At 33.4% G+C, this 21,361-nt stretch overlaps 1 protein-coding gene across 1 annotated transcript in view; it reads left to right on the top strand.

Annotated features, from left to right (window-relative positions):
• The window catches only part of LOC129226818 (A-kinase anchor protein 9-like), a 145,660-nt gene that overhangs the window by 120,668 nt on the left and 3,631 nt on the right, over nt 1-21,361 (top strand). The window contains exons 23-28 of the mRNA XM_054861445.1: nt 8,006-8,039; nt 8,151-8,209; nt 8,812-8,887; nt 10,237-10,407; nt 17,774-18,128; nt 18,842-18,941. Of these exons, the coding sequence (XP_054717420.1) occupies nt 8,006-8,039; nt 8,151-8,209; nt 8,812-8,887; nt 10,237-10,407; nt 17,774-18,128; nt 18,842-18,941 (795 nt within the window). The remainder of the gene's footprint in view (nt 1-8,005; nt 8,040-8,150; nt 8,210-8,811; nt 8,888-10,236; nt 10,408-17,773; nt 18,129-18,841; nt 18,942-21,361) is intronic.

Here is a 21,361-nt window from a genome sequence, read left to right as displayed (position 1 = left end):
ATGCTTTTTTAAGAGTTGAATGTCAGAAAGTTAAGTATGGAATCGCTAGTTGATTTTTTTTTCTTTTTTTTCAACTTCTTTAAGTGTTTTAAAATCAGGCCCGCTGTAAGCGGGCGTGAAAGGCGTGCGCCGCACGCCTGAGGAGCGCCGAAGTCAGTTTCAACATGCTAAATCAAAGGTAAAAAAATTAAAACAGTTTTGACTTTCCAAAAAATTTTATTTGCTTAAAACAAACCATCCCCCCCCCCCTCCTTCCCTCATAGGAGACCATTCAGTGTGAGAAAATTTAATAATAGCAAGAAAGAGAGCTCTTTTAACTTCACTCTTAGTACCACCTGTGGCCAGTGCTCAATAAAAAGGAGGTGGGAGGGTGTCTCATGACCTTTTCCAATGTTCACTCAACCAGCCCAAGCAGACCAGATAGCCCTGATGTTCTTGGAAGTATATCAAGACAAGAGGAAAAAATAAATGAAAAGCAACCCTCGAGGCTGGAGAGGGGCTCACGGTTTATTCAGTGGCATTTTAGTAAAAACTTGTTCGGTCACTTTGCCGCCCTTGTTGGGACATCAAGCCAAAACGGTAGTGACATGCAGGATTGGGATGTGAAGTAAAATGGCTGGTCTTCTAAAGCCCGATATCTTCTTCCCGTAAAAGCAAGGTAACTTTTAACATAGGATCAAAACAAACCAAAGATCCGAAGAGGGGGGGGGGGGGCGCCAAGAGATGAGAGGGAGAGCCATAAACTGAGCTTCTACTGTGCATTAAAATTTAGTTTTCTTTTTTAATTTTTTATAAAATATTTTTCTTAATCTTAAATAATTTTCAAAATGCTAGCACATTATATTTAATTTTTTGATGCAAAAAAAAAAAGTGATGTGTACAATTATGTTATAATTAAAATCTGATATTATTAACAATTAAAACGCGAAAATATTCGGTACTTTTCCATTATACTCTCACTGTTGTTGTTAGCTTGAGTTTGGCAGCATTAAAATAAGGCCAATGTTTATTGACCACTGGAGTATTTTTGTTTTACGGGTAAAACCAGCTTCCTTTTACGTGTGAGTGTGAGCGTGTGTGGAGCTAACTTAAGGGCCGACTGGTCTTTCAGCCCATTGCGGGGCGGTGCGCCCTTGAACATCACCACCTACACATTTTTTGTGCCCTCTAAACTCTGCGTCCTCGGTTTTTTAGTGCCCTCTAAACTCTGCGCCCTCGGCTTTTTTTTTTTTTTTTTTGAGCTCTTGAATCTGTGTGTCTTTGTTGACTTATTTATTTATTTCTAATTTGCCTGCTTTGTGAGTCAAGGCTGACGCCCTCTTGAGGACCCAGTTCGCCCCTGTATGCACTGTGAGGAAATTAATTTATTTCATGAAATGCATCTGTTCCTTAGCATTAGTTGAGCAATTTATAAAAGCTTCGTGGGAGTGCCTTCGAATTTTGACCGTCTACTGCAATATGCGTTGACAAATATGTATCTTTTGAGCCCCCCTTTGAATTTTGAAATGATGGACATATGTGATACATAAGGTTCGAATTTAATGCAACTTTCCAGGACATTTGCCGAAAATCTGCCCTTCCAGAAGGTCGGGGGGAAGACTTATGTGCTGATTATCCCAGCTCATTGGAGTCCGGGCACCAGCCGGGGATGAGATAAACTGTGTTTCACAATTTCCATAATTCTTTTCCATATCATCTGTGACAAAATGCGGCCCGGATAAGCTTGAAGGGTTGGATAGATGTATGCGTCTGAAAGGATTTCCCTGAAGTTTGGCGGTCCATCCACGGTCCTTATTCAGGTTTGCTGAAAGAAGATGATCCCGTTACCGACTCAAGGCAGTTGAAACGCGAAGGGTCCCCAAGAGAGTCTTTTTCAAAACCAACCCTGTTGTAAAATTTTTGGCAACAATTCAAGTAGTTTCAGCGTTGCAAAAGGCTTCTCAAATTGGCAGCATTTATCATTGAATTTAAAAAGGCATGAAACAAGTGTTTCCCATAATCAAAACGTAAAATCCTGGGTACAAATGAATAAGATGTGAAAAACTAAAACAACCGTAAATCAAATGCAACTGAGGCTATTAGATTCCGAAAAAAAGTATTGGTGCGATGTGCTAGAAAAAATAATTGCAGTCGTCAAATTTTTATCGCGTCAATGTTTGGCATTTCGGGGTTCATCGAAAATTTTGTTTGAACACAATAATGGAAATTTTTTTAAACCAATAGAAGTGATTGCATCTTTTGATTCAATTATGCGGGAACGCATTCTTAAAATTGAATCCTCTAGGTCGGATTCAACTCGTATGGCTCATTATTTGGGAGGCGATGTTCAAAATGAAATCATGGATTTACTCGGCAGGACATTAAAAGGTTATATTTTGGATAAAGGAAGCGAAGTATTTTTCCGTTATTTTCGACTGCACAACAGATGCAAGTCACACAGAGCAAATAACAATAATTCTGAGACATGTTTGCTTAAATAATACAAACAAAAAAACAGAGATATGCGAAAATTTCATAGGTTTTTGTCCGATAACCAGTTCTACTAGCGAGGGTCTGTTAGATTTTGTTTTAAAATTATTTTCAGAGATAAAACTTGATATTCAAAATTTGCGTGACCAAGGATATGATAAGGGCTCTAATATGCGTGGAAAACATACTAGATTACAATAGAGAATTTTAGAAATTAATAGTCGCGCATTTCTTGTTCCTTGTTCAGCTCATACTTTGAATTTGGTAGTCAATGATGCAGCAAGGATTTCGCACGAAACTATTAGTTTCTTTGACTTGATCCAACAACTTTGTTTTTTTTCTCTTCATCTACAAAAAGATGCTCCATTATTTGCAGACATTCACCCGACATAAAACCAAAATCTTTAAGTACTATGCGATGGTCAAGTAGAATTGACGCAATCAAACCTTTGCGTTATCACTTCGACAAAATATTTGATGCTCTGCTGGAGATATCAGAAAATTCCTCGGATTGGGACAGCACTACAACACACAAAGCTTATTCACTTGCATTAAACATGCAAAATTATAAATTTTTTTGCTCAATTATTATTTGGCTTTTTGTTAAACGAAATAATTCATTAAGCCAAATGATGCAAAGCCCGTGCTTAAATACACAAATGTGTATAAATTTGTTAAAAAATTTAGTTGCAAAATTTGAGGAATGTCGCACTGATGAACATTTTGAAGTAGTTTTAGAAGAAGCTACCAAACTAGCTCACGAACTCAACATTGAAGCCGATTTCCCGCCTGTAAAATCACTCCGTCCAAAACGAAAACCCAAACAATTTGAGTATGAACAACGCGACCAAGTTCTGTTAGATCCTAAAACCAATTATAAAGTAGAGTTTTTTTTAGAATCTTTGATCAGACATTAATTTCTTTAAAAGGTCGATTTGAAGAACTACAAGCATTTGACAATGTGTTTGGTTTTTTCGGTAGCAAATTATTTAGCCTCACAAAAGATGAATTACTAAAGCATTGTAATGATTTATATTCAAAACTAAAAGACGATTCAAGAAATGAAGCAGACACTGACGGCGTGGACTTATTTGATGAGATTAATGATTTAAAACTACACTTTCCAGATAATGAGTCTAATGATCCACATACAGTTTTACAATATCTCTTTACAAACGAATTAATTTCAATTCTTTTCCCAGTACAGCAATAGCATTAAGAATCTTATTAACTCTGCCAGTTTTGCTCGCATCAGGTGAAAGAGCTTTCTCGAAGTTAAAATTATAAAAAATTGTTTAAGATCAACTATACATCAGCAAAGACTTAATAATTTGTCAATTTTGTCTATAGAACATGAAATTTTAGACAATTCGGACACACAAAAATTAATAGCAGATTTTGCGAGCAAGAAAAGTTCAATTTGTGTAGGATGCTGCATTAGCACATAATATTTATAAGTCCTAACAAATAGTATCTCCCTCTCTTTGTTCTAGAAGTGAAGTCACATTCATTTTTAGGCACTACCTCACCCTATAAATTCTCCACTTTCCTGAACCATTCTGTTTATTACAGGTATTTTATTTTAGCAACGATCTAAAAAAAGATTGGTTTCATTTTTCTCGCTCTTTTTTTAAATTCGTGCTTCGAAAAGCTAGACTTGACATATCAAAAATTTTACAATTTCAATCATTTTTTAGATATTTGCTCACCAGAGTGCTTTTTGCACTTCTCATAAATTGTACTGTGCCTTATCAATGATGTACTTATTTATCCAACATTTGGTTTACTTCAAACCGTTTATTTACCGACCGAATGTGCTAAACATTAGGTTATCCTATTCAGAGCAATGCAACCTAATCGAAATATCACATGTTGCTGGTAATTGAACATGTTCTATACTAAACAACTTGCAAGAAAGCAAAAAATATGCCAATTTCTGTGCAGGTATTTTTCATTTCTTTCTTTCTTTCTTTTCTTTTTTTTTTTTTTTTAATGTCTTTTGCTTTGTACATTTCGCACGAAATAAGGAATAAAATGTTGTGTTTTCTTGAACGAATTTGACAATCCGAAAAAATTAAGATTTACGGAGAAGTTCTTTTTTTTGTATAGCTTATATTTTTCATTTTAAATCAAAAAATGCTATTACTTACTCCTTTATGTTTTCTACTTGATATGAGTATTGACTCCTTTTCTGCACCCACTCATAATCATATTGGTTTTTGTAACTGTTTTAAAACATTTTTAGTGGGTTTGAAAATTTGTAATAGAAATGTAGTATAAAAAAAAGTTCTCAAAATAAACATACAACTAATTGCTGTACTTATTTCTGTTACTGTTTCATGTCTCATTAATTATGGATCTGTTTTTCATATTTTCGATCATAAACTAACATATTACTCGCTTACTAAGCGTATTACCTTCATTGCTGACATTTAATCTCCGAAGTTATTTTATACATGCCAAACTCCCTCTCCAGAGAAACATTAGATCAAAAATATGACATAATTTTATTCTTTTTTTCTTGAAAAGTTTCATTTAAGATACTGAAGTAACAGGTCGCTTACTAGTAAGCGTTACGTGCTAGCTAATCACCAAAATAAGCTAATTGATAGAAGTATCTATAAATTGCAAAAGTGGCAAACTATCATTAATCTTCTGCTTTCTCACGTAGCAATAAAAGAACAACTTATGTGTCTTGTGTGTTAAGAAGCACAGAACGTGGAAATTTTTGCGCAGGCAAAGAGATTTCTTTTTTTGGGGGGGGGGGACGAGAGAGATCGCTGGGTAAGTAAAGCTACTAAGTTTTTTCAACCTACTTCAAAAAAATAATAATAATAATAAATAAAAAATAAGAATAATAATAAAATAAATAAATAAATACATTTTCATAACCCTCGGGGGAGGGGCCGAATATCCCATGATATGGGGGGGGGGGGCGACCAAAATAGGTTTTGCACATGGACGCTCAGACACCTAGCAGCGGGCCTGTTTAAAACACATGTAACATCTGCAGTTGGCTACATTTGTGGTTTTCTAGATTTAAAAAAATTGAATTTTTAAATTTAAACTAGGGGGTTTTTTAATTTTAAAAATTTGTAGATTTTAATTACAAAACATGAATAAACATAACATATTTCACACAATAGATCAAAGAGCAACATAATATCTGAACAGTAGTACCACTATTTCCTAGAATTATAATTGTCATACTTTTTAGAAGAACAATTCTTAAAATTAGTCAGTTTTCTATGTTTATCAGCATAGAGTCACACAAAAAATTTGAAATGGTCTACAAAATTTTGATTTATTTTGAAGATTAAAATAATTTGTACAATTTTTTCAAAAGAATCCCTAATATTTAAATTGAATTTTCTGTATTTTAATCTCTTACAGTAACCTTATGTTTCTATACCAAAATCAAACAGAAGCCTCACCAAAAATTGTTTGCTGTGTTTGAAGTTTGTCCTCTTGTATCCTGTAAATATTTCAATTATTTCGATAGTTGGAAGTTATTTTGGCCTCTAGTACTTTCAGTTGGCTTATTATACAGGCCTGTAGTTTTTATTTTAGCAAGTATTTTATTTTTTAAAGTCTCTTTTTGGTTACAAATTGTTTATACGTATTTTGTTTTTTAGACAATACTAATTTTCAATCAATATTTTTATTCATTTTCAAAATATAATGTATTTCAATGGTTAGCCCCCCTCCCCCCCCCCCCTTGTATTTGAATTTGATTTCGAGATGGCTCAAGTCTAATAAATAAATGCATATTTTAGTGTAAATTTAGTACGTTTTTGCATTCAATGTTTTGAATGAAAGCAAAAGTAAATAATACTAGATTTGTGCATATTTTTTCTTAAAAACGTTTTAAAAAATGAATCTTTAAAGAAGAAACTAGTCCTTAAAAAGTAAAATAGAACTCCTGAAGAACTCCTTAAAAACTCTTTACTTTTGATTTTCAAAGTTGAACTCTGATTTACATTACTTCTATACTTTCGCTATTACTTGTTATTCTTGCAGCAACAATTATACTGCTTGAAAATTCAGTTAAAGGTTATACAAACTTTTTAGTTTTATCATGATTAGATGTGTCTTTAAGAGTATTTTTAATAATTTCTTGGAATTCTTATGCTAACTGGTTACTGGAAGATTTCGATTTTAGATCTCGTACAATATTTAACTGTAGATAATTTAATATACTATATTTACTAAAAAAAAGGAGTATATTTTAAAAATATATTTTTAATTAATAGCTTAAAATATTTTAAACACTGCATTTTATTTAATATAAAATGGTTTTCAAGTGGAGCAAAGAAAGGAAGCCATTATCTTGAGTAGCGTAAATCAGGGAAATTTGGTGGACTTAATCAGGGAATCTTTGAATTATGACGCACTGAAAGATTCGAGCTAAAAGAAGGTTAACAAAACTCATGTATTAATTTTTCGAATCTAAAAAATTTTAGTTTAGTAATAATTATGTAATTCTTGTCACAGGGGGGTCAGCTGACCCTTTGACCCTCCCCTGAATCCGCTCTTGCAAGGGAGTTTAAAATCTATTGCTCGACATAGATAATTTCGAATTAAACATTCATTAAAGGTTTTTGTTATCACCAACCAGGAGGGAAGATTTTCATTCCTTGCAAGTTCAATTGTTTGACGAAGCTTTGCTGATCATGTCTTTTTACAACATGTTGAAACAAGGCTCTTGAGCATGTCTGTGATAGACTGATTGAGCAGTATTTAGTTATTGAACATTATTTCAATATATATCTGTTTAGTATGAAAGTGGCAATTTAGAGAGATATAATAGAACTGCAAGTTCATTGAACAATCCATTTTCACCTGTACACTTACATTTTGTCTCATTTCTCTTTGATCTGCCCAAAAAATATGCACTACTTTTACAGAAAGAAAGCCCAGTTGTTCATTTTTTGTACCTAAAATGGAACAAACTTATTAGAAGCATATTTTTTTATGTTCATGAAATCTAAAGTAGTGAGAGACAAAAAAGTATGTATCTGTATAATGATATTAATTTGTGTGCTTATTATAAAGTCAAATTCATTAGAGGAGTTTCCTTTAAATTGCCTGTTTAGATTAACCAGATTCAAATTTAAGATAAAATATTTTTACTTCATAATGTTTCACTGTGTTGAAGAATAAAAGATTGAATGCATTCTATTGTAGTTTTCAAGATTGAATTTGTAACTTTTGATCACCCACTACAAAAATCAAGCTTATAAATTACATTATAATAGCTTGATATATATTATTTATATAAAATATAAATATTATATTTTATATAAATATTATATAAAATATAATATTTATATTTTATAATATAAATTAAACTAAGTTATGATATTTGTTGTCCTAAAAACAGCCTACAATTTTACCAAAATTGTGTCCTAAAATTTTTGAAATCACCACTCTTTGACCCCGGTATATTGTAAATAAAATTTAAAAAATGCTGTTTCGAAGGTATCCTTACTGGGACATTTTAACCCCTTTTCTTTTTTTCTCCTCCCGCTTGTAGATTTTTTTCTCACCATCCTGAAGAAGATTCAAATGTGAGTTGTATAATTTCATTTTTGTTTAGTTTCATTTATATTTGTTTCTAAACTAGCAAAAAATAACGTAAGATATTTTAAATATAATTGTATTTAATTGTTCGTTTTTAGCTCAACACTATTTCATCCTCTTATGAAATAGATCAACTTAGAAGTGCACCTGAACCAAGGTATTTATTTGTTCATTAATAGTTAACTGTCAAATTAATTATCATCATTGCAGATTTCCTCCTTTTTTTATTTACTATTTTTTGTTTCATTCTGTAATTTTTGTTTCACTACTTACGTCGTCTGGCTTTGCACAGTCTACCTTGAAAATAAAAGTTAGATTTTTATTTTTTAGTAAGATAAGGAGTCAATTTAATGCTTTTTCTAAAAGAATAATTTGGTATTCAGATTAACTGCTTAACCACGAGCATAATATTTCTTTAAAAAAAAAAAAAAGATTAAAGCAAACAAAATTTGTCCCCAGGAAATTTTAACTTTAACAAACTTTTGTAGATATAAAATTATTAATTTGTAGAAGAGATTTCCTTAAAAAATTGACTATGTATCCAAAAATATTAATGAAAAATTTGAGGTTATTCATTCAACATAGTTTTAAAAGGAAAAGGTATATCTGAAAGAAATACAGTGAATGTAAAATTTATAATACAATTTACAACAATTTATTTATTTCTGTTATTGAAACTAAAAGTAAACATACCTGTATTCCTTGTTTCTCTTGAATACAGTTTTGTAATTGGTGTTATGCTAATAATTTCATTCATAGGTCTACGGAAAAATTATCTTTGTTTCTGCCTGAAATTGAAAGTATCCCATCAGTTCATGAAAATACAAGTGTAAAAGTGAGTTCAATTTGTATTGCTTTCATATATGTTACTGCTATAACAATAGCAACAAACTGCTGTATTTAAACATTTTTCTGCAATATACTGCTACGAAACCACAAAACACCAAATAAAATGAAAATTCCGACAATTTCCCAACCTTTCTCTGAATGTTTTTTATTAATGATCCTTAAGATTATTTCTAAACAGTATGCTCTCATCCTTCAGCCCCTTTTAACTTCCTTTTACAAAAAAGTAAGTATTGTACTCGCAAAAATATTTTCTCTCAAAAATCAGCCTTAATTTCCATTTTGCTCAACCCCAAATTAATGTTGAGTTTTTTTCGACCCGACCATATGTGGATATATGCCTAGGAACGTACAGACACCCGAAATATCCATTTTGACAATCCACGAGTTAATTATGAGTTTTCTCATGATGTACGTATGTAAGTGCATATGTATTTTGCATAACTCAAAAACAGTACGTCCTAGAAAGTTGAAATTTGGTACATAGACTCCCTGTAGGGTCTAGTTGTGCACTTTTTTTCCCTTTTGGTTGCATTTGGATGTTCCTGAGGGGGTCTTTTACACCTTTTTGGGGGGAAATCATTGTTATTTCAATGCTAACTCAAGTGGTGTTATAATTTGTCATAAACACTTGGCCATATATCACCAAGTTTTATCGCCAACTTTGCGAAAAATTTGACGATTTTTTTTTAAATCTGATTTTAATTTTTTCAATGTTGGTGATATTTAGAGAGTTAACCACTGAATCACATAAAAATTGCCAATAATGGGAAAATCTGTTTAAAACATTTTTTGTCTTTTTTTTTGCTTCGGTTGGCAAGAAAATAGGGGTGACAATATTTAGTGTTTTCTTGCTTACTCCAAGGCGCTATTATCAATAAATTAGCATAAAAAGAAGTCATATGATGCACACATCAGCTCTTTTACTGTGAAGTAAAAGGTTAAATGTGAGAGGTATACATTTGCTTGATTATCTTTTATAGTAAAATTTTCAGTAGTGCCAGTGCTGTTGTTAGGAAAAAAATATTTGGGGACCACATTTTTTTAGAGTGGTAATTGTTAAGGGTGACAAGTTTTTGTTAGGCCAAAGAAAGTCAGTTTAGATTACTTAACTCAGGGGTCCCCAACCCTATGCTCGTGGACAATGCCCACCAAGCGTTTTACATTTACCTGCTACATGGGATAAGGATTTTAAAAAATTTAGTTTTATTTATTTGTTGTACACACATTCTTCTAAATATTTCCCGTGTTCTTTTTCACAGGAATTTTTGTTGGGTGTGAATTAGACTTTGTTCAGAGTTATAAAATTAAACAATTTGTCATTAATTTTTATTTCAGCGACCAGTTGATTTTGGTTCTATATTAGAAGAAAATGCTCTCAAATCTCCCGAAGAATGCTGTTCTCCTATTTCTGATGCCCAAGATGCAGAGAGCGAAATCATGAGCGTCAAGGACAGGTTCATGACGAATTTTCGCTCACAAGAGAAAATTTCAGATTATGAGTCCAAAGTAAGTTTTAAATGTTTAATTACATAATCATCAAATTTTCTTGTACTTTGATGCACTATATGTTAGTATGTGATTCATGATATTGTATAACTGCCGAAACTACTATTTTGCACCGGAGCTCCCCCCACCCCATCCCCCGTGCAATCTTTTAATCACCTGATTTTCCATTTAAATATGACTCTTTCTGTTTTTAAAATAATTTGCCTCAAATCATCTAAGCTGTTTCAAACCCTCAAAGGATCAAACACAAAAAAAGAAGATAAACTATAATTTGGAAATCTTAGTTATGAAACCAATAAAAATTATTGTTTTATCTTGAGAAAACAAAATTTAATGCCAACTTGCCTTGAGCATATCCAGAAGGGGGCAAGGTGGGCAGTTGCCCCCTCTTCTGAAATAAAATGCAGCATTGTTAGTAACAAAGCCAATAAGATGCTTGAGTTTATCAATAGTCTATTTCAAACAAATCTAAAGAAGTTCCTCTGCCCTTATATAGAAGTTTGGTAAGACCTCATTTGGAGTATGCTGTTCAGTTTTGGTCTCCTTATCTTAAGAAAGATATTAATGTATTGGAAAGGGTTCAAAGGCGGGCTACAAGGCTAATAAATGGACTTTCTCACTTAGACTATGATTCCAGGCTTAGAAGGCTAAAAATGTACAGTCTTGAGCAAAGAAGAGACCCAGGGGACCTGATTCAGTTGTTTAAATTTATTATAATGAAAGATGTTACGGGGCTGAAGTTTAGCACTGCAAAAAAGGACAAGGGGTCATTGTTTTAAGCTATTTAAATCTCAGGCTAACATGGATATTAGGAAAAATTATTTTAGCAGGGTAGTGGAACCTTGGAACACCTTACCCGAAGAGGTGGTAATGAGCAAGGGAGTAGAAAGTTTTAAGCGGGCCATTGATCTTCACTGGGGATTGTAAATTGACTAGGACCAGTCTAGCTGGGCCCAGAGCCTGTTGCTGGTCGTCACTTTTGTATTTGTAAAATATTCATTTTAAAAAAAATAACAATTTTTAAAAATTGATCACTTGGTGGTTGCTTTAATTTCTATTTTTATCAATGAGTTTGGCTGTATTATTTTTATGACTGACTTTTAAACTATATTTCTTCTTTTTCTTCCTTACTGAAAAGGAAAAGTTATTGGTGTTAAATTGCGTTAGTACCACCATAAAGGTAATGCAAAGTAATTCAGCACAAATAACAGTTCTCTTTTCCACAAACTCCCCACAAAAAAATATTCTTTCTTTTGTAAAACTTGAACCTTATACTCAAAATAAGACTTTTATCTTTAAATGGAGCATAATTCTTTTGATCTTATGAAAAGAAGAAGCTTTTCTGTTGGTGCAATTTCCATGTAATTCATTATGAGAAGACAAATTTAGAGAAAAAAATCTTCTACATAACAGTTTTTTGTTGGGGGGGGGGGGTATTAGTGTTTATTTTTGTTGATATTTGATAATTTTGGCCTATAATTTTATCAAAGTTGTAACCTATTTTTTTTTTATTGCCTCTCGTTCCGACTTCTGTGACAATCAAAAAACTTCTTTTGTTTCTTAAATGTTTTGATGGTTCCCTAAATGAATCAGTGATTTAATTTATATTAAAAAATGACAGCTAAGGCATACCTTTTATGTGACAAAACTTGCAGAATAGTTAGTCTCTTATTTCTCGAGAAATTTGTAAAATTGTTAATTTTTGGAAGTGCCCCAATACTTTTGGTTTGATAGTGTATGCAGGTCCATTTTTGTTTTGTTCACAGTACAGTAGACCCTTGTTTTACGTAGGGGTTACGTTCCTCGGAAATGGCGCATAAATTGAGACCTAATACTAGTGTTAAAATAGGGGTTTGGTTCCGTAGATAACAAAATACTTCATTCTATTGATGACTAATTGTATAAAAAGTTTAGTGTGTACTTATATCGACTTTTATGCACAACATGCATAAAGAAAATGTAAATTAATTTTGTGCCTTGTTTATAAAGAGGAGCTGGCTATGATAGTCTTTTGGCAGTCATTAAGAATTTTTCTCTGTAATTCTTTGCAGAGCATTAACACATCCATGATCACTTGGGTCATTTCCATGATAGAATCTTCCTTCACTGACAAATCAGAAAGATTATTTCTATTGTCTAGGAATGGCTAAAAATTTTCAATGTGAACGTTTTTGGTTGTGTGTCACCGACGTCGGTATCCTCGTTAGTTTTGGCTTCCTTTGTCACTCCTAAAAGCTATTCTTCTAGTGAGTTCTGAATTGTGTGAGTTTAATAACTTTACTTCTGGAAAGAGCTCTGGAACCAATCGCTAAAAATGTCACCCCAACTCGATTATTAGCACGCCAAAATGCAGTTGATTACGCATAATCTGCAATCTTTAGAAGTTTTGTTTTTGAAAGAGGGAAAATTTTATCTGTTTGCATTGCCACATCCGCGTAAAACCGAAACTCATCGGCGTAAAATAAAATAAAGGTGTTAAATTGTTATAAAAATACCATATTTTTGGTTCTTGAAGACAATTCCTAAAGCTTTAGAAGGTTTTTAAAAGTTTTACAACTTACTTTCTTCGTTTTTGAACTTAGAGAAAATTTCCCCGTTAACTAACTAGCAAGCAAATTGTTCCACAAAGTTAAAATTCCAACAAGATTCACGTGTTGTTTACCATGCGATAGGATGACGTACTGTCTGTCTTTCAGGAGAAAAGCTCCCGCCTTCAAGTCTGAGACTGTCTACTGCCATAGAAACAAACTTCGTTCATTTTCTGCAAGGGTTAGCAGGAGGGCTTTTTGGCGCCATTTCGCCACTCTTCTTCCCACCTTTGTGCAGTCGTACAGGTTTTTCCCAGCATTAAGCTTCCCTTGGAAAAATGAGACGCGCCTCGTTGTATAGCAGTAGACAGGCGCATAGATTTCGGCGGTGGCTTTTCTCATGATGGTCGGACAGTAATTGGCATAAATGTGGAGTAACTTTTTGCTGAATGCATGATGGAAACTATTTTAAAAGTTTTAGTTTAAAATGTTAACTGTGTTGACATTTTAAACTAAATTATATTTGTTCTGACAACTAATTTATGCATTGAATTATATTGAATCACGCCATTGGGTAGTTGGAAGGTAAACATATAAAGAGGATTGTCAATCAATCAATCACTCTCTTATTTTTTCATCTCAGCTCTTTGCTGTTTCCGGTGCCGCAGCGGCTGTTCACCGGTTGTTTTGGTGCTAAGATTTGCACCTGGGAGCGATGGCTCCAATCTAAATTTTCCATGCTGAGGACATGGTTGTAGTTTGAAATATGTAAGTAAAATTTCATTTTAATCCTGCTAAAAGGCACGGGCTTGTTCTAAAGTTAACCTTGAGTGCTTTTGAAGGTCGTTTTATAATTGAAGTTGATTTTTGCCGAAGATGAGCTGAATAGGGCTGTTTGAAGGCTCGTGTTAGTCAAATCGGATGTCGGTCCAAAACGGAGGATACCACCTGAGGATAAGATGGTGTCCGTGAGTCTGGTCGGGCTGGATGTTCGTCAGTAGGGTTCTTCAATGGATGGAACGGACTTAGCGACTTAAAATTGAGTCTTACTGAGAAAAAGGCATGACTGCCGTCCCAGAGGGAAGGAGTAGTATCAACTCTTCTAGATATTCAATATGCGTATAGGTGCCTTCATATGTTGTGTGTGCCATCTTTTAAGAGTAAATTATCCTGTGGTAGACTTTTTTTTAATGTTGTTTTACCAGGACTTTTTCATATTTTGGCATGAACTCAAGGTGGTACTAGATAGATAGTCATTTTGAAAATATTTAGAACTTGAACAAAACTTGCTTTGAATTTTGTTTGAATTGTATGAATATTTGGGAGGGGGGGGGGGCGGGTTCTAGTCATAATTGTTTTGCGATTATGTATTGTGATACAATTGTCATTGTCTTTCCCTGTTAACTATTTAATAAAATGTTTTTGACTGTTAAAATGTGTCAGTTATTCTTTTCCCCCAGACAGATGGTTCCACAATTTTCAGTTGGGCTTGCTTTTAACCTGCTTTAGTTCCTCGAACTTCAGGTTCTCAATTAAGCTATAAGAATAAGTCCAACACAAATCTTAAACCACATACAGTCAAAACCGCTTAAAATAAACCTGCATAAAACGAGGGTCTACTGTATTTAAAAGTAAAAGGAACTGAAAAATTTAAAGCACTTTATAAAAATATTTTGCATGTGAAGCCTTTATTTTATTATTTTTTAATACAGTATAATTGCGATTTAATGATACCCAATTTAACGATTTCCTCAAACTAATGATACATTTCACTGTTCCAGATTTAACTGCATTAAATGTATATGCTCCTCAATTCAACGATATTCTTGATTTAATGATAACTATTTCCAGTCCCTTAATAGTTAAATTAAGGTTATGCTGCAAAAGTTTTCTGTGAAAAAAAAAAAAACTTTCAATTTAATAAAATTTAAGTTTTTAAAAAAGACTAGTAATTATATAAAATGACTTGTCAATCAATAATTTCACCATACAACTTGCTGTTTTTCTCTTGTTTTTCAAAGTAAGAACCTCTTGTTTATGTTTCTTTTAAAAACAGTAGGCATTACATTTCTTTATGTCCAATATGTTGTCGACAAATTGCCCCAATTCAGCCAACATTATTACTTTCAGCTGCTCCATATCTGTCATAGCATCTATACTATCAAAATATTATAATAAATCAAATAATATAATTTTTATTTTATTTTAAACTGTAAAAAAAAATCTTAACTTACCTTTTTGTATAAATCCTGCTAAAATATGTATTGTATGCCAGCCGGTGCAGTTCAAGAATTAAGTAGCTTCAATATTTATGAAAACCAAAACAATTATTGCAGGAAATCTTAACCACATTTTGGATTTCAATTACAAGATTTTTAGAAAGCAACAACCATTATAACTTGTTGCTTTGGAGTACCAAACTTAAGTTAGTTCCAACCTCTGTTTTATGGCCACTTAAGAGTGTTAGTGACCCACAATTTCCGAATCGTTTGGGTTACCGTTTCCAAAAATTTTGATCTGGCAACATTCTAAAAATGAAAAATTCTATTAAAAAGAAAATTAATGGTTTTTTTCGATGATTTTTGTTTGCATATTTGAAGAGGTTCCACAGGGGAGGGAGTTGAGCTTCCGAAAATTTCACTTGAGTTCACTTGCACCCCTGTGGCCACTCTAATACTCTTTATTAACCCCTTCAGGACGAACAACACATCTTTGCGTCAGCACTAGGTGGTTCTTCAGAGACGAAAAACGCATCTGTGAGTTACAGTAAGTACAGGGGTGATTGTGTTCCGGTATTTTACCGAATTTCCGGTATTTTTGGACATATTTCCGGTATTTTTATGTCCGAAAATACCGGAATTATGTTTTTTTTTTTTGCTATGCTTTTATCTCTCTACCTCCGCAATTTTTTAAAAATTATATAATACTTATCAAATATACCTGCAAGAGCCTTAAGATGGACACCTATCCCTTAAGATGGACAAATGTCAAGATAATTTTGTATAACACCAGCTTAAAAGTAACTTTGTAACCCATTAAAATTTTAATCAAATGTACACACACTATTTTGACTCTTATTGAACTATTTAATGCTATGGCATAGGTGCACTTAAGTAATAGCGGCCAAAGATTACTCCCCCCCCCCCCCCCCCGTTCTCGCTTTGAAACTTTCAGGTATTTTTTGATGAACTCACAATCACCCCTGTAAGTAGTACGCAGCCGGCCGCTTATCTGTGTTTTGGATTTGGAATGAAATGTTTACTATTAGATGGTGTTACTTATCCATGTTCAGTTTAAATGACTGCTCTCCTGCATTAGTATTTCTCTCTCTGACGTCAGAATGGGGTCTGTCAAGTGTCTGTGATTTATTGGATTTCGTGAAAGAAAATATAAACATGTGCTGGCAAGTGAGAAGGGAAACGTATACTCATTTTGAAGTGGCTCTTTCTAGTTTCGGTTCCATTTATAATGGGATTGGAGGGGAGATATTCTAGCAAGGGGTTTTACTTTTATGTTCATTTGGTAGCCATAGTGAACACGTTATCTTTCCGAGGAGGAAATATCTTAATTTATGACTGATCCATCTATGGATCTTTTGGGTCACATTGAAACAACTATAAATTATTTTTGTTGGAGTTCTTCATACAGTAGTTACTTTCGAAAATCATACGCTGAAAAAGAAGGCAAAGAACTTAAATGGAGATGTGTAATTTGCTCAAAGCAGAATAAAAGACGTAACACTACGTATGAGTGTAAAATGCTCAATGCGCATTTATCTGTGCTTTGAAATTTTTCATGCGGCTTTAAAATATTAAGCACAAATATTTTTCCTGTTTTGTAGAAAATATATTATATAATTTTGGTACTTTTAGTTATTGTAAAAAGCAATATATTTTGCATTTTTATTGTTAAATATCAATTATTTTCTCCCAATTTTTTGTTATGATTGAAATTTTGATATATTTTATCATATATTAAAAAATGGTTTCATTTCTGCTTAAAGTATACATTTTATCCATTATTATGTATGCGTACTTTCCGAAATTGCGTATTAGGCTTAGCGGGAGAAATTGCCCCGGCCTGTGCCCACAGTCCACGTGTAACAGCTGCCGTCCTGAGGGAGCGTATCTTCTGCGGACTGCCGTCCCGAACGGGTTGATGTGCTCTTTTTTAAAACTCTTTGTTAAAAGTGACCAGACGTGCCCAATTTTGGGCACAATCTTGCTTTTCATCTCACAGTCTCGCTCTTATCTACCCAAGTTCCACCAAATAGGGGGAAATATAAATAAATTAGATTTCTCAAGGAATTTTTAAATTTGTGAGAGGTAATAAAAATTGCTTCTAAACTTTGCAGGTACTAATTACTGTAAGTGCTCTTGCACCATAGTGAGTTATGTTTCAATTTAAGTTCTTTACAGGAAAAATATTTGAATTATATTATGCTCTTGCTTAAAAATTAAAGAATAATTGCTGTGGTTTCATAAAATCTGTATCTACCATAAGAGGGGCGGCAGTAAACTCGTGTGAAATTTGAAAATCTTCGATTTGGTGAACATATTGAGCCTTTGGAAAAGAAAAAAAAAAGACATTGCATCCCTCTTGTCAGTGATAGGTCCTGATTTTTAGTTTGAAAATTCTGGTCAAATTATCTTTGTTATAATCTGACGTTACTCTGTGATTCAGTGTAACATTTTGTTTTAAACGTAAATTTTGCAAATTCATCTCAGAAAATAGCTATAATACTCATTTTTAACCTAAATTTTTCAACTGTCATTATATCAATCACTTTTTCCTGTAACTGCAATGAATGTTTATGGTGTACTTTAAAACTTTCACAGCTGCATGGCTTGTACTGGATTTACCGAAGAATTAAGAGCTACAATAAATCTTTAGTCTTTCAAAAGGAATACCTCATTGGACTACTGCGAGGTTTCCAAATGACAGAGAAAGTGACATTAGCCTGGCTAAGCTGCATGAATGATGGCAGCAGTGGTGGTGACATTGATGCTAGACAAAGGGGACGATCTCGTTTCCGAGCCTATGCCTTTGCTGTGATTGCACTGCAGCGCATGAAGTTTTGTGTGAGGCGCCGCAGGTTCTTTTTAGCTAGGATTCCTTCTTCTCAAGTCATCCATTCCAGGGTGCAAGAGGCATTTCAAGCATACCCATTTCTCTCTGCAAACTTAATGCCGGGTAAGTATTCATATTTACAGATTAGAATCGTGAAAAGTGAAAGAATCAGTCATAGAATAGTTTTTTTTTTTTCTACTGAGTTGTTTTTATACACGAAACAAAGAAAGAAGGGTTGGTGTAAATTGCCAAATAGGTAACTTTCTTCCATTTTTAAAAAAAATTACATAACAATGCTTAAAAGATTTTCTTACAGTAACTTATAAAAATCATGTTCATTCTTGCTTTTTTATGATGAAGTAGACAAAACAGCTTGTAGGCTTCAAATTGATTTTCAAAGTTAGTAGAAACATCTAATGTTGTATTGCATCTAGTGTGATGTTCAATTTTTAATTGCTTGCTGGAAGTTCTAAGGCCTGCTTGTCAAACCTGTCTTACCTCAAAATGGTTGGTTCTATTGATTTTAGCAAGAGCTAGAATAGGCACAATTGCACCAGATGATACCTAGAAAATTTCTCCTGAAGGAAGGGAAACTTCTGAAATTGTTGTAGCTTAAATCCGAAAATTAGTGTAGCCGGAACTCAAGTTTTTGAGAAGAACATTTATTCCAGACAAACAGGAAAATTTTATTGAATTTATGCTAGAAATGCACGAAAAATGAAAATTTTCAACCCAAGCATGTTTTTGGGATGAAAAGATTCATTATGTATCAACATTTTAGTTTATCTTTATTTTTTCTTAACTTCATTCAAATCAACTTTCCCTTTAACTTATAGGTGATGGCAGCTCATCATCATACTCTTTAGCTTCTGTTCCAACATCCCTTCATGAAAATGGAAATCATTTTAAAGAAAATCATCCTTCAAGCTTTTTAAGGTAAGTACAGTCAATTCGCGATAGCTCGAATATTACTATAACTCGAAGTTTTTATCAAATCCCGATCCCTTTGTCTTAACTTCCATGCTAATTATTCTCAACATCTCAAAGTTAACTTCCTTTAACTCGAAGTTTTTTCAAAGATGACTCGAAATTTATTTTGGAAGAATGGGGGGAGGGGAGAAAGAAAGAAACAAGTGACTTTGAGAGAAAAATTCATTCACCTTCAGTTGCAATTCCTGCACATTAGACTTCTAAAGCAAGAGTGCCCCTTTTGAGCCAATGTGTGATAAAGGTGTAACACGTATGGAAATGAGTATAGCTTGTTTTCTTTTGTTGTACTGCACTATTTACACTTAGACATGCTGATAGACTACTAATCTGCTTTTAAGCTGTCAATTTGTCAACTCAACTGATTGTACCTGTATTTAAAGGCTGACCTAAGTTAAGATGCGTTCCCCTTTATTCTTTACTAACACTACCCGCACCATACTAAAAATTTAATTGAAGTCCACTGAATAAAACAAATTGACGCCCCCTCCCCCTGTTATGTGAAATGATCATTTTTCTTTGTATGAAACACGTACACACCTTTTCAAAAAAGAACTATTAAAGCTATTAAAGTTTATTTGGAATTTAAAACTTTTTGTCAAATCATTAAATTAGATTTACAGTTGCTTTAAAACTCTATTTAGCAAGTGAAGGGATTTTTACTGAAATTTAAAATATTTCGCCAAATAAACAAAAAAAGATATCAAATTATATCTTTCAAATGTAAAAATAGTTCCGCAACTCTATTGTTATCGCCAAACTCGCCTAGCAACCACGCTATCATAATCCACCCATCTAACGAAAAAAAACATCCAGTGGAACATTAAAAAATCATCGTAAAAAAAGGAAGAAAATGTCGTACATTTCACTCGGATAAAAACAAATCAAAAGTTTCATTTCTTTCAAAACAAATCGCCAAAACAATGAATTACATTTACGGTTGCTTTGAAACAATAATCCTAGACTGAACTGCTCAGCGCCTAATGCGCTAAGCGACCACGCTACCGGAACCCAGCCCTTTTGCAAGTGAAGTGGATGTTTTTTCTTTGACAATAATAAATGTTTCGCCAAACAAACAAAAAAGTACAAAATCACATTAACAGTAGCTTTCAAATCTTTATATATTAAGAGCTGCATTGCCCGGTCTACTTTGAGAATAAAAATTGTGTCAAGTGACATATATTCAACAATCAGGCTTAAATAAAAGAAAAAAAATAAATAAAAATTAATTTGAATTTTGTCATCTTGAATTCAAATTATGTTTTTCGCAATCACGAGTGTGTGTTTGTATGTGTGTGTGTGTGTAAGCATATGTGTTTGTGTGCAGTCATGAGTGTGTGGGTAGTTGTGTGTATGAGTTTTGTGTGCGTGGGGGCAAGGTATGTGTATGTGTGTGTAAGCATATGTGTTTGTGTCTGTGTGCAGGCATGAATGTGTGGGCAGTAGTGTGTATGTGTGTATGTGTAGGTGTCTGTATGCATGCGTGTGTGTATGTGTTTGTGTGTATGTGTAGGTGTCTGTATGCATGCGTGTGTGTATGTGTTTGTGTGTGCGTGTGTGTTGGTGCGTGTATGTATGCGTGTGTGTGTAGGATATGGACGCAACCTGGAGACGGTTTTCGCTAGAGGAGCAGCATCGTGAGGCCGGCCGCCGCGACGGGTGGTGCTGGCAGAGGGTGGCGCCGTGCCAGTGGGAAAAAATGATAGCACGCCAAAAACAGTCAAATGAAAGCAATAAGCAATCGTGATTGCTCAAAAAAAACACCATGCAAAATTACCCTTCCAAACACTGACAACAGATATTAAAATACTTTTAAAAAAGTAAAATGCAAAAGATGGATTTTAAAAGTGTAACCATGGAAACACGAAATAAAATAAGTTTAAGAAATTAAATGCAAACTAAGGAAAGAAACAATGGAATCAAAAAGCCTAACCGTGGAAACAAAAATAAAATGATTGACAACCTGAATCAAAATGACATTTTTCGAATTCGATTTAAAAACGCTTGTAACTTTTTTTCCTTTGAAGATAGAAGCTAAGTTTTTCGACCAAAGGTCGAGAGAGACTTGGAATAAAAAATGTTGCTTTTTCCAATGGTGTCAAAAAGAAAACTGTGGGACAATTCCTTCACCTTTTATTGATAGATTTAATGAAGAAAGTAGTGCCTAAATTTAAGCTAAGCCTAAAAGGGTTCAAGCTAAAAACGCAAATTACTCCCGCCGTAATTAAGTTAGAGCATTGAAACAAATTGTTTAGAACGTGGAAAATTCTACCCTTTTCAACGATAATATTAATATGTGCAAGTAATTTTTCACTCCCATGTACGGGAATTTATGTGAAGTTTGGGCCTAAATTGGAATAAAAAAAGAA

Source organism: Uloborus diversus, chromosome 7 (genome assembly GCF_026930045.1).
Source record: "Uloborus diversus isolate 005 chromosome 7, Udiv.v.3.1, whole genome shotgun sequence".
Classification (NCBI taxonomy): Eukaryota; Metazoa; Arthropoda; class Arachnida; order Araneae; family Uloboridae; genus Uloborus; species Uloborus diversus.
Note: the sequence above shows the minus strand (reverse complement) of the source record. Positions and strands in the feature narration are given on the sequence as shown.